We start from the raw sequence: 13,979 nt of genomic DNA on the forward strand, positions 1-13,979 counted from the left end.
AAGGAAAATAAGTCACCTCAAAACAAAGGAAAGCAGGAAGAACATGTCTCATTGGAGTAAAAAGAGAGAGGAGCCCAGATAGCAAAGCATCTGTGGGAACTGGCAAAACTCATACCTTCCTAACATGCTACAACTCCATAAGTGGCAACAGCAAAGGAACGAGCCCAGTCTGAGCCCCTCAACATAGGTATAGAAAGCAGAGACAGCAATTTAAAAAAATATTCCCACAAGACATAAGTTAGTTTTATGATTGAGGAGATTTAGAGTAGGAAGATTATCTAGCTTGGCCCTCTCATTTCATAGATAATGAAACTAAGTTGTTGAGGAGGTTAATTATCCCAGAGATAATAAAAGTAAGAACTAGTCATTTGAACAAATATTCTTCCTCTGACTCCAAATGCAGTGTTCTCTGCCACTATACTATGTTGTCTCTCATGGTGTTTATATTGATTTTTAATTTAAAAAATTAAAATTTCCTCTAGGCTATTAAAAATTATTTAAGCTGCCCTTATGATTCTGTATATTTTCTTATAAATTTACCTAAATTGTTATAATTTCTGTATTAGGATATGCAAACAAAATGAAAATAATTATTTGGATTCATAGTTGTATGTATGATATGTACATATAACATTTGATTGTATGCTTTTGCTAAGTGTGTAATAAGAACCCTGTGATAATAATGATTGCATATAGCATTTCTTATAGCACTTTAAAATTTGCAAAATACTTCACAAATATTATCATTTTATTCTCACAACAACCCAAGGGAGTAGGTACTATTATTATCCTAATTTTTTGGTGAGGAAACTGAGGAAGTTAAATGACAACCAAGGTCACACATTTAGTAAGTATGTATAGTCAGATTTAAACTTAGTTTCCTGAATTCAGGTCCAGCAGTCTATCTATCATGACACCTAGCTATGAGTAAATAACTTATTTGTTACATACATTTTACATATGTAATAATGATAATAGATAATATTTACATAATTATTTAAGGTTTGCAAAGTACTTTATTTAGCATATTTAACCCTAATTAAATGCTCTGCAAGGTAGAAATTACAGATATTTTATCCACATTTTACAGATAAAGAAATTGAGGCTTAAATTATGATTTGCCCACAGTCAGATAGTAAATGTCCAAAGTTGAATTAGAACCCAGATTTTTCTGAACCTAGGTCCAGCATTCTAGCTATCATGTTTTATTTTGTGAAGTTATGATTTGTTTATATGTGCTATTTGGGGTGGGGGATAGGGAAAAAGATGAACCTGGGTTTTGATGTTTATCTGTATAGGAAACTGTTAGTGTGGAAACACTAATGATGAAAATTGATAACATGTTTTGAACTTGGCAGTCATGATATACTAAAATAGACATGGACAAGACCATGTTCAGTTCAAACAGCACAGACCCTTTAAGCAAAAAATTCAAACAAGAATTGTACTTTCTTGTTTTATAATACATACAAGGGCAACTAGTCCTAATTTTAGATTAATGTTAAAATTAAAAATTTAAAGCATATATTTTTGTTATAGAATTTAACATTAAGCATATTATCATACCTTTTTCTCTCGCTGTTTGGTGACATCTTTCTGGATAGAAAATATAGCTTAGTCCTTTGATATTTTCTTTTTCCATAAAATATTCCTCTTGCATTTAATAAATTCATCAGAGAATGTTTAATAGACATCTTTGTGTTCTAAATATCTTATACCTGTAAGCTAATAACACAATTTTAATAGAAAGTTAATTTTCTATAGTACATAGATGAAAGCCTTAATAGGTATTAACATGGTACTGAGCATGTAAATTACTACTAAAATAAATCATTTCGTATTCTTAAGCAAATGTGATAAGGACTTCTGTTAGGTAACTGTTGCCTGGTACTAGTAATATATATAAGTGAAATTAATAATATTGAATTTCTTTAAAAAGTATTTATTTACAAATTTCCCCATCAATTAGTCTAAGCCAGTGAAATTTTAAGGTATTGGGTACCAGTATTTGTGGTTAATTTTAATAACTCTCTGGGCAATTAATGCTGGGACCTCAAGGATCTGGCATATTGATTTGTCAGGGTAGGTCATGGAATTAATAGTCTTACTAACAACAGCTCTACTCATCATTCTCACATATTATTATGAATCCTCCAGCTCTTTAGTCTCATTAATCTACAGTATTACAGCCTTTATGAGAGTTCTTTATTATTCCTTAAAGTAAAAAGACTTCTACTTATTGCTGAAATCTTTTCTTTTGATGCTGAAATCAAGTGCTGGGTATTTACTTGAATCACCTTAGCCCTCCAGGAACTGTTATAGATCAGGAATTTCTCTCAGCAGTGGCACTGGGATGTGTCTTAACACATTAAAATGGACTATATGATATGCAGTAGCAAATAAGTTACTAGTTGGTATCTATGTAGCTAGAATAGAGATTAAAGTATTGAGGTAGCTGTTTGTAAGAGGACAAACCTAATCTCCATTGCTAAACTTAACAGGACCACTATTCAGAAGAAAGTGGAAGATATGATAAGAACCACCTCCTAGGACAAGAAAAAAATAGAATTGAAACCTGGTGTGGATATTTCATGATTTTAATTGCATCCAAAAGGGAACTTATTCTTCATCTCTCCCAAAGTAGTTCCTTTTACAAGCTTCCTCTTTTTGTGTTAAAGCACAACCATCTTTCCATTTACCCAGGTTCATAATATCAAGTCATTCTTGACTGCTCACCTTCATCCCAAAATCTAGTTAGTTGCCAGGTCTTTCTATCTCCATATCTCTTGCATCTATTTTTCTTCTCACATAGCCACCATCCTCGTTTAGGACTTCATTACTTGTCATCTGAACTACTGAAACAACTACCCAATTGTTTTTTTCCTCTTTCGTATCTCTCCTCTCCAATCCATCTTCCACAAAGCTACTAAAACCATTTTCCTAAAACATAGGACTGACCATATCACTCTTCTACTCCAGTAGCTGCTTGTTACTTCTAAAATACTAACTTTTCTGGCATTTAAACTTCATAATCTGACTCCTATCTCCTTTTTCAACCTTTAAAACATTATGTCCTCTAACACACTTTACCTCAGCTAAACAGATTAGCTTACTGTTCCTCACATACCACATACTTTCCTTCTTTGTGTCTTTGAACTAGTTATCTCCAGTGCTTGAGAGATACCTTCTCCTCAATTCTGCATCTTATAATTTTCACTTTCTTTAAAAAACTCAGTTTAGGTACCACTATTTACATTAATCCTCTCCTAAATTCTTACCATCTATCACCACCCCATTCTGCATGCCAAACATGATGGAAAAATTTTTTTAAAGTATGAAAGATTGTCTCTCCACCTGACTTAGAATGAACATTTGGGGTTGCAAATCTAAACATATGTAATACATTTTCAAATAGAAAAAGTAATTACGAATAACAAACATTTGTGTTAATTATTGGTAAGCTAATACCTTCTTGGGCTTGATAATGGAAATTGTGTAACATTCTTTTTTTTAAAATGTGCTACATAGCAACATGTGTGACTTTTAACCATAAATTTGCTTATCAGTTGATTGACTTTTGAGTAACCTCTTTAAATGTATTCTTAAATGGTATATTAAATTAGAAACTTAAAAAATTCAGCTTCATCAGATTACTGAAATTATAAATAAACCAGTTTTCACACATCCTATCTTTTATTATAGCATGTGCCTAACAGTTTTATAGTTAGTCTGAGAAACTGACTAATTGGATTTCTGATGTGAGCAGGACCACTTAGTACTTGTCTGCATATTTCATTTCATATAATGAGTCTTGCCTCTTCCTCCTAGAGTATGTTACATAAAAAGGTATCAGCCTGCATTGGTCAAGGAAGTTTCCTCTACCTGTGAAATCACAGGTCACTATCTCTATTTCCATTGCCTCTACAGTATATGACAGGGCAAGCTATGGATATTTAAGGATGTCTGACATGTGCCTTTTGGTAGATGGTAGATGCAGAACAGGAATTTCAGAAGCAGAAAGATATAAGAAGGAAAGGTATTGTCAGAATCACAACATACTGCCCTTTTCAACATATATAGGGTTGCTAAGTGAACTTTATCAAATGAAAAACAAAGTCATACAACTCCCTATAAGGAAGTATATGACCAAATGTGTGCTGAAGATTAATTTTAGCCTATATTCTATCCCACTGGTAGTATACATGGCTTGGAAATAAAACCTGAATAGTATCATAAAATTTAAAAAAATTAGAATTCAGAGACCTCAAGTTCCTTACAGGATTATATAGTCTTTCTCTAAGTTACTAAAAGTGTATTCTTACATTTCTTTAAGAAAATTTGGTACCTAAAACAAACTTTACTTATGACTTTTGTCACTCTAATTTTAGAAAATTAGAACTGGGCTTCATTCCAATTTATGTCCCTTTAGAAAATTTTTTTTCAGAACAATAGTAGATGTAACTTTGTGGAATATTGTATATGTTTTGAAAATTGAAAAGAAAATATAGTAATACTAAATTACTTAAGATTCATAAAGTCAGTGCTAGAACCATATTATTTGTCATCATATCAGCCATTCTCAAAACAAGAGTTCTCTCTTACTCATTTGAATATTTTGTCCCTCATATTTAGACCATTGGTAAGACCTGTCTTTGTTATTTAGGCATAACAAAATTGGGCCATATTTAATAGCATACCTGTGACCAGGAAACAGTAAAAGGAATCTTTAAATTACATATACACAGATGTTATCTCTATCTCTTTTTCTATCTCTATCTCTAACATATACTAGACATATATATGGAATTCCCATTCCATATATATGTCTAGTATAAGAAAACTTCTACCATTGCAGATCAGCAGTTGTAACTTATAGACTTAGCAAGTTACCTGGAGTCCTAAATAAATGACTTGCTGAGACTTATACAGCCAGTATATATTAGAGGGAGAATGTGAACACTTGAACGCAGATCTTCTTTATTCTGAAGCCAATTTTAATAGCTTCTTAGTGACCTTTAAACAAAAAATTGTTTAGGGGTTTAGTGTCAAAGAATTCTAGAATTTAGAAGTAATATTGGATGTCTTCTAATAAAACCCATAATTATCACAAGCATTAATTCTTTATTATTTCAACATTTCAAATTAATAATCAACTCATGAAGGAAAAATGTAAGAATCCTAATGTATTAATGGATTGAGGAGATCCAGTACTTTAAAAATGTTTTTCTTTATAAACTTAATGTTTGTTTATTTTTTAACAGAAACCAGGCTCTAGGAAAATGAACTTGTCTGGATATGGTGTAGAACTTGCAATCAAGAGTACTGAGTACAAAGCACTAGATGATACACAGGTTAAAGGTAGGTTCATTTCTGTGTACTAATAGTAGAATAAAAATTTGAAAGTATTGGCGTAATTTGATCATTTATAACTACTTAAGTTTTATTGGTTATTACAGCCAAAATACACTAATTTTTTTTAAAACCCTTGTACTTCGGTGTATTGTCTCATAGGTGGAAGATTGGTAAGGGTGGGCAATGGGGGTCAAGTGACTTGCCCAGGGTCACACAGCTGGGAAGTGGCTGAGGCCGGGTTTGAACCTAGGACCTCCTGACTCTAGACCTGACTCTCACTCCACTGAGCTACCCAGCTGCCCCCAAAATACACTAATTTTTAGAAAAACTAGTATTTAAAGGAGCCTGAGATAATGAAAGAAGAAAAATTATGTTAATAAATAAATGATAGAAGAAAAATTATATTAATGAACAGATAATTTATTTTTGTACTCAGACATTGTACATTAATTACTTGGTGAATTATCAAAAACTTCTTCATAAACAGGAAATTATCCAGCACATTATTCCTCTATTTAACTATACTTTAAAATTATGCTCTAATGTACCCAGTAGGTATACCTCATGTGTTATCTACACATACTTTATTTTATTGGTGAATGAAAGAATATTCTCATATCATGAAGATTTCATTTGTTGTAGATTCATGAATACACCTGCAATTTGTGTGTGAATACTGAGGTAGTCTATGCATTAAGATCGATTCTATATGAAGTTTGCTTATATTTGGGACATATAAATTAATATCTTTAATTTAATTTATTATTACATTCTTGTTCCTTAAACAAAATTAAATTTTCAGATAATTAATTAAACATGGGACCAATGTACTTCCCAAAATTCATGTGAAACTTTTACACATTCAGGTTAATCTGATACTATCTTTATTCTATTTTTAATTCATTCACCAAACATTTATTAAGCCCTTAGTATCTTTAATACACCATACTAAGACCCTCCTAAGAATGTTCTAAGAACAGAGGGATAAACAGTCCCTATACTCAAGGCACATACATTCTAGGAGGAATAATATATACATATATATTAGAGAGAGAGAGAGACTTATAGTAAAAATTGGTATTATAAGTATTTAGAAGAAATCCTTTGTATTGGAATGATGTTTGTAATGTAGGGAGTTTGATAAGAGAACCAAAGGAGAGAGAATGCAGGTAAATTTAAAAAGAGTTAATGATAGATTCTTAGGTTAAGGAAGTGGGAGAATAAGGATCCAATGAAAGAAACTGATTGCAAAGTCAATACAAGTCAAGGGTGTACTATGAAAGATCTCATATTAGGAAAGAGGCCAAGCCCATCTTGGTAGGGAGTAGATGAGGGAGGAAAGGAAGGAGAGGATAAAGAAGGTTTCATGAAAGTGGTGATATTTAATCTGGACCTTGAGTGAAACAAGATAGTAACAACTAGAGATAGATAGAAAGAAGATCAGTATAGGGAATAATATAAACAAAGTTAAAACCAAAGAAAAACACCAAATGTGTTCAGTGTTTGGCAAGTAGTCTGATTTTAATAGAATATAGAGTGCAAAGAAGAAAGAGGAAGTAATATGAGACCAAATGGTGAATTTTAACCATCATTAAGAACTTTGAATTCTAAGCTAAAGAGTCTGAACTTTATTTGGCTGGCAATGGAGATGACTTATTGGGAAGTTCTAAGGAGAAAACAATGTGATCAAATTTGTGCACTAGAAAACTATTTTGGGTGTAGTATGTTGGCTAGATTCAAAAGAGACCAAAGGTGAGTAGCAATATTGGTGAGAATGAGATTGCAGTCAAAATCAACAAGTGACTATATGTGACAATAGGAAGTGAGAATAATCAAAGATATCATTAAGGTTATAAGCAAAGCTGATTAGGGGAATGATTGTATATTTGAAAGAGGAAAGAAAGTCAAAAGGAATAGTAGTTTTAGGAGGAAAGATGAATAATTCAGTGTTAGACTTATAGATCATGAGGTGCAAATTCGACATCAAAGTTGAAAGAAGTAGATAGATGAAAATGTGATTTGGGGACTTGGAAGATAAATCAGTGCTAGAGACATATGTTTGATGGTCCTTTGTACAGAAATGATGTATGAAATTTGGGGAGTTTGATAAGTGAACCAAAGGAGAGAGAATACAGAGTGAATAAAAGAGAATTAATGAGAGAGCTTTGGGTTATAATAATTTTAAGGGAGTGGGAAAATAAGGATCCAGGAAAGAAATTGACTCTAACATCAATATAAGTCATGGATGTGACATATCAATGAAAAAGTAATGCTTTGTTAACCTATATCAAGAGTCATAATATTGAGAATGAGAGAGGTGATGGTCCTATTGTAAATTGCCCTGATGAGACCATAACATGAATATTGTGTTCATTTCTGATCTCCATATTTTAGGAAGGTATTGATAAGCTGGACCACAAGCAAAAGTAGACAACTATTGAAGGAATTAAGGTTGTTTAGTTTGGAGGAGGGAACACACAGAAAAGATGTAGTTGTTGTCTAAATATTAATTGATGTTGCTAACTCAGTATGATAAAAATATTATAGTTTTATGGTTCTTATTAATAGAATGTAAATTCCTTGACTTTTCTTAGTTTTTTCTTAACAACTGGCACATAGTAGATACTTTATAAATACTTGTTACTAAATTGAGTTGAATTCAATACTGAAGTGCTATCATATAGAAGTATAGAAGACTACGTTCAACTTTGACACTCCACTCCTGTGATGGTGAACCTATGGCACATGTGCCAGAGATGGCATGCCTAGACCTCTCTGTGAGCACAATGACCCGTTTCCCAAGCACTAACATGCCCGTCCCTGCAGCACAGAGTTCCCCACAATTCCTAACTAGAAAGCCAGAGGAAGATGCAGCTAGGTGGCTCCCCTCTCCCTCTCCCCTGTAGGAGTTAGTACGCAGGTCTCTTCAGGACAGCATCTTTTTCAGGACAAGATTGCCCCACCCCATCCAGAATACAGTCACCTCTTAATTACCTTTGGCCTGAGTAAGACAGAAACAACTTATGTCTTTACTATCAGAAGCAACCAGGGTCTTTATAATACAAAGTATTTTAGGGATTTGGGGATATGTCTTTTTAGTTTATACTTTTAAAATGTTCAAAACTGTAGTCTAGTGATTTAGGAATAAGTTTTACGAACCCGAAGCTAGGCTAATAGCCTTTTCCCTGTTCTATAGTTCCCTTTCCCAGTTTCTTTCACAAGCAAACTTGGGCTTAATTTGCATTCCTCTTCCCCTAACTTCTTACTAGCCTGTTCAGGTTGCATTCAAAAGGGTGCCTGCCTGATGGAAAATAGGTGGGCTAGAAGCTCTTCAAAACACAATAATGGTTTGTCAAGGTAGAAATCAGCCCTGTATCCAGATTAAAACCTGACTTTAACCCTTGACCATTTGTTAAAAAGGTTAATTTGGAGGATATCCCCTTCAGGAAGGCTGGAACATGAGGAGGTAAATGTGTCAGGATGATGTCATTTAACCTGAGGGTTATATTTTCCTTTAAATAAAGGGTTTTCCTATAAGCTTGGGCTTTTTAGGTTTGAGAGGTTCATAGCTCATATAACTAGAGGGGAGCAGAATGCTTGTACCCCTTGCCTCTCCCCCTCCCCAAGCCTGATTACATCACTCACTGCCCTGCCCAGCCTTTCTCCCCTGGGTGGAGTAAGGGGGGGTCAAGGCATGCCTGGAACTCAGTGGGGAGAGGGGCACAGAATGTGTTGGTGGGGGGCACTTGGTCTGGTGGGAGTGAGGCCTGGCATTCCATCTCTTAAAGGTTCCCCATCACTACTCCATTAGATGCCATGTTATCACACACTTCTTGCCTTTTGAATTACTTAGAATTACTGAATCTTAACTGGAAGAGACTCAACAGATCATCTTTTTCCAACCTTTGCCTAATCAAGAATCCCCTCTACAACTTCTCAAACAAATGGTTTTCTAGCCTCCAACTGAAAACCTTGAGTACCCACTACAACCAAGAAAATTCATACTATTTCTAGAGAGCTCTATACCTAAGGAAATCACTAATTGCTGTTCTCAATCTGTTTCCCAACCTTGTATCTAAACTCATTTTTCTCAATTTTAGTTTCTGGTTTCTCATTTAGTGCCTTACCATAAAGAGTGCTGTTGGCCCCAGTCTGGGCACATTCCTTTTCTATTCCTTCTATTCCACACACTTCAGTTACGGTATCTCGTAGCTAATGTAATTCAAAATCTATATTTCATTGTCGTGTGCTTGTATCTAACTCTTGGTGACCTCATTTGGGGTTTTCTTTACAAAGATGCCAAAGTGGCTCGCTGTTTCTTCATCAATTCATTTTACAGATAAGGAAACTGAGGCAAACACAATTAAGTGACTTTCCCATGGTCATACAGCTAAGTAAGTGTCTAAGGCCAGATTTGAACTAAGAAGTATGAGTTTTCCTGATTCCACTTAGCAATCTATCCATATTCAGCTGTTATGAAATCTATAATACCATAATTTAACACATGGGAAAAATGTTACTTAAAATTGAAACAGTGATAGTGATGGTAGTATGGGATTCTCCTGCTACCTGGATATTTACTAGCTTTTGCTTTCTCTCTTAGAATATACCATATTGTCTGCATTCCTAATTAGGTGGTAAAAAACATTAGATTTTTGAAGGAAAAATAAAAGGCCTTCTGGGTCAGTGAGAGAACCAAAGGTCAAATCACTGGGTTTTAATTTTGCTTCTATTTTAACTATAATATTATCTTTAGTTTTTGTTATAAATATTCCTTGAAGTTAGTTATAATAACTACAAAAATATTCTTTATTTTCTTCCTTTGTTCAATGTATATCACAATACAGCTATGAATAATACAGTGGTGGAGGATGATAATGAAGCAACTGATGTACAAGGATTTCTCTTTGAAAAATTGAAGTAAGCCAACCCTTCTTTCAAAATAAAATCTTTGTTTTCATCAGATTAACTTTTTCAAGATGAAGGAAAAAATAATTAGACCTTTCTAAAAACATGGAGTTCAATTTGCTTTCTGTTAGCAAGAGTTTTATGCATGAGTTAGAATTTACAATGTTTGGAAAGTATAATTAATATTCTTAGTTAATTTGTTGTTCCTTAATTCTCTTCAAAGTTAGATAAGTTATGGGCTGTACAATGATAAAAATTTCAGAAACATTTTTAATCATTGAGAAAACAAAATGATGTTATTAACTTTATATGCCCCACTTAAAAGTTAAAATTTATTACATTTATTTATAAAAGATGTACTTATAGGTTAATTTGAAAGTAATAGTGTCATACATAATTTCACTTTAAGCAATTATTTTGTATTAATTTTTACTTTAAATTTTTATTATTTATGTTTTTGTTGACTTCATGCCTAATTGATTAAAGAGAAAAAGTTTGCTGTTACACCTATTTCTACTTTGAAATAATGTAATATAGTTATCAAGAAGAGTATTTGTCAAATATTTTTTCTTGTACAATTGGACTTTTATTTCTACAAAATAAGTTTGAAATTATAATTAATTTTTTGATATTCCCTTTAAAATAATTATATTATATTATTTTGAGATACACAATCCCATATGGTTTAGTCATTTTAGTAATATCTGATTCTTCATAACTCTGAGGTCTTCTTGGCAAAGATACTGTAATAGTTTGCCATTTCTTTCTCTAGCTCATTTTACAGATAGGGCACTAAAGAAAAACAAGAGTCACACAGCTAGTAAGTGTCTGAGGCAAGATTTGAAAATGTCTTTCTGACTCCAACCTCAGCTTTATTATCTATTAAGCATCATTAAATTATTGTTATGTAATTAAACAACTGTTTAGGAAGGTGTGAAAATATTCTTTTTTATTCATTAATTTGCTAATATTTTAACAAAATTATCCTAATTTATCCTTTTTTAAAACTGACAGGAACTTTAGAGTTTAATTTAATTAGCACCTTTATTGTAGAAAACTGAGGCCCTTGAACTTGTACCTTTCCACAATAAGAGAAACAAACCAGCATTAGAGCTTGGATCCTTTCACTCTAATTCTAGTGTTCTTTTGTTATTGTGGTTTTAATTCTTTTAATTTGATTTTTATTTTCAGTTCCAAATTCTTTCCTTGCCTCCACCATCTCCTCCACCTACTGAGAAGGCAAGACATACTATACTCACTATACATATGCAGTCATGCAAATCATCTTTCCTCATTAGCCATTTTTGGGAGGTGAAAAAGCTAGACAAATGGAGAGAAAATATGCTTCAATCTATACTTTGAGTCTATCATTTCTCCATCTAAATTGGATAACATTTTATATCATGAATCCTTTGGAGTTGTGGTAGATCAGTGACTAAGTCTTTCACAGCTGATTGTCTTTACAATATTGCTGTTAATGTGTAGACTACCCTTCTGCTTTTGCTCACTTCACTTTGCATTGAATGATTTATGTCTTCTTAGGTTTTTCTGATACCATCCGTTTCATCATTTTTAATAGCACAATAGTAATCCATCATATTCATATACCATAACTTCTTCAATTGATGAATATTCCCTTAATTACTAGCTCTTTACCATCACAAAAATTTCTTCTATATTTTTGTACATATAGGTCTTTTTCCTTTTTTGATTTTTATCTCTTTGGGATACATACCTTGTTGTGGTATACCTGGGTCAAAATTCTATTACCCTTTTGGCAGAGTTTGAAATTGTTCACAGTGCTAACAGTGCATCAGTATACCTATTTTCCCATGTCCCCTCTGGAATTTATCATTTTCCTTTTCTGTCATCCTAGCCAATCCCATGGATTTGAAGTGGTACTTCAGAATTGTTTTAATTTTTATTTCTCTGGTTATTACTGATTTAGAACATTTTTAAGTGACTATTGTTGATAGTCTGAATTTCTTCTCAAAAAAACTGACTGTTCATGTCCTTTCTCCATTTATCAATTGGGCAATGGTTCTTATTTTTATAAAGTTGACACAGTTCTCTATATATTTGAGAAATGAGACATTTATCAGAAACTTGATATGAAAATTTCCCCTCATTTCCCTCCATTTCCTACTTTTCTTCTAATTTTGGATCCATTGCTGTTGTTTTTGCAAAAACTTTTAAATTTTATATAATCAAAATAGTTACCTCCCATAAGCCTCTCTATCTCTTGTGTGGTAATGAACTCTTCTATCCATAGATCTGATCATTTCAGATTTCTTCAGTGTTCTCATAATTTGCTTATAATTTCATCCTTTATTTCTAAAGCATGTACCCATTTTAAGCTTATCTTGGTTTATAGTATGAGATATTTGTCTTTGCCCAATTTCTATCAGACTGCTTCCAGTTTTCCCAGAAGATTATGTCAAATAGTGAATTCTTATCCCAATATTTAAGATTTTTAGGTTTATCCAACACTAGATTACTGTGCTCATTTGCTTCTTTATGTTGTGTGCCACATCTGTTCCTTTGACCAACTACTCTATTTCTTATCCAATATCATATTGTTTTGATTACTACTTTGTATGATATCATCTGCAAAAAAGATACTTTTTGTTTCCTTGTTGACTATTGTAATGCAAAAGATGCAAGAGAGGCTTTTGCTCTTGCAGGGGGCTAACTGAAAACTTCTGGCAGTTAGAAGCCTTAGAATTCTGTGAGGAGTCAGTTGGTCCCTGAGGCTTAAACAGAGCAGAAGGACTAACTAGAACTCTGCTTGGCTTTCAGGTTTTGCTTTTGGCCTGTGCTTTGTCTCTGGACAATTTGAACCTAGCTAATTTCTCTGGACCTCTTCCTGACCTTCTCCATATTATTTCCCTGTTTCCCTGCCTGTTTTCCTGGGGCTCTGGGAGGCAGGGTGGCTTTTGGGTTTTAGTAAATAGACTTTGTGGGTTTAGTTTCCCCAGTAGGTAACTAGGATATCCTTGAATTCAAACTATCCCTTTAGTATTCCCTCTACTTTAAAGGCAGCCAAATCTTCCCTAAGAGAAACAGATCCTCTCTTAGTCTAACCCATTCCTCTGACCCTCCAAAATCTTGAGTTTCTCCCTAGAGGCTGTCAGAAACCCCAAACCCCTCTCTCCTTCCTAACCAACACTGAACATTAATAAGTCCCTTTGTTACCTAATCAAACCCTCTGGAGAATCATTGTGTTGAAGAATTAGGCAAGGGTTGAAGGGGAAGAATTTATTCTTTTTATTTCCTGAGGGAAACTGGAGACATCCATCTTGGGAGGAAGTAGTTGCTCAACGCTTCCTCCTGAATCCCTTGTTTCATTGATAGGGAGGAGCCTTGTGATTCCTCCTTTGAGGGCTTGAGAAACTGACAAGAAAGCCCTCAAGTCAAATTCAAACCACTCCTGACTGGCTCTATTCCTTGTGTCTGAAGAAGTACCTTTCCTGCCTGGAAGGGTTCAGCCTATTTCCCCTCAGTATCCTGTCTCTAACTTGGGTGTCTAGCCTGTGTTAGCTGCCTCTCCTGAACCCCTCACCCTGTACCCTTACCATCCTAATATCGCCTCGTCCATTCCTCTCTAAACTCAGCCATCCCTTTAATTCCTCTCCTATCACCTCAATCACCTTTACCCTTCCGTCACTCAGCAAGCGAAGGAGAGCACCCCCAATTTTAGTGTCCCTTTTATCCATTAC

At 33.8% G+C, this 13,979-nt stretch overlaps 1 protein-coding gene across 1 annotated transcript in view; it reads left to right on the forward strand.

Moving 5' to 3' along the window:
* Positions 1–13,979, forward strand: part of UGGT2 (UDP-glucose glycoprotein glucosyltransferase 2) — a 261,577-nt gene that overhangs the window by 53,312 nt on the left and 194,286 nt on the right. The window contains exons 6-7 of the mRNA XM_044667227.1: positions 5,262–5,358; positions 10,200–10,272. Of these exons, the coding sequence (XP_044523162.1) occupies positions 5,262–5,358; positions 10,200–10,272 (170 nt within the window). The remainder of the gene's footprint in view (positions 1–5,261; positions 5,359–10,199; positions 10,273–13,979) is intronic.

The sequence above is a fragment of the Gracilinanus agilis genome, chromosome 3 (genome assembly GCF_016433145.1).
Source record: "Gracilinanus agilis isolate LMUSP501 chromosome 3, AgileGrace, whole genome shotgun sequence".
NCBI lineage: Eukaryota > Metazoa > Chordata > Mammalia > Didelphimorphia > Didelphidae > Gracilinanus > Gracilinanus agilis.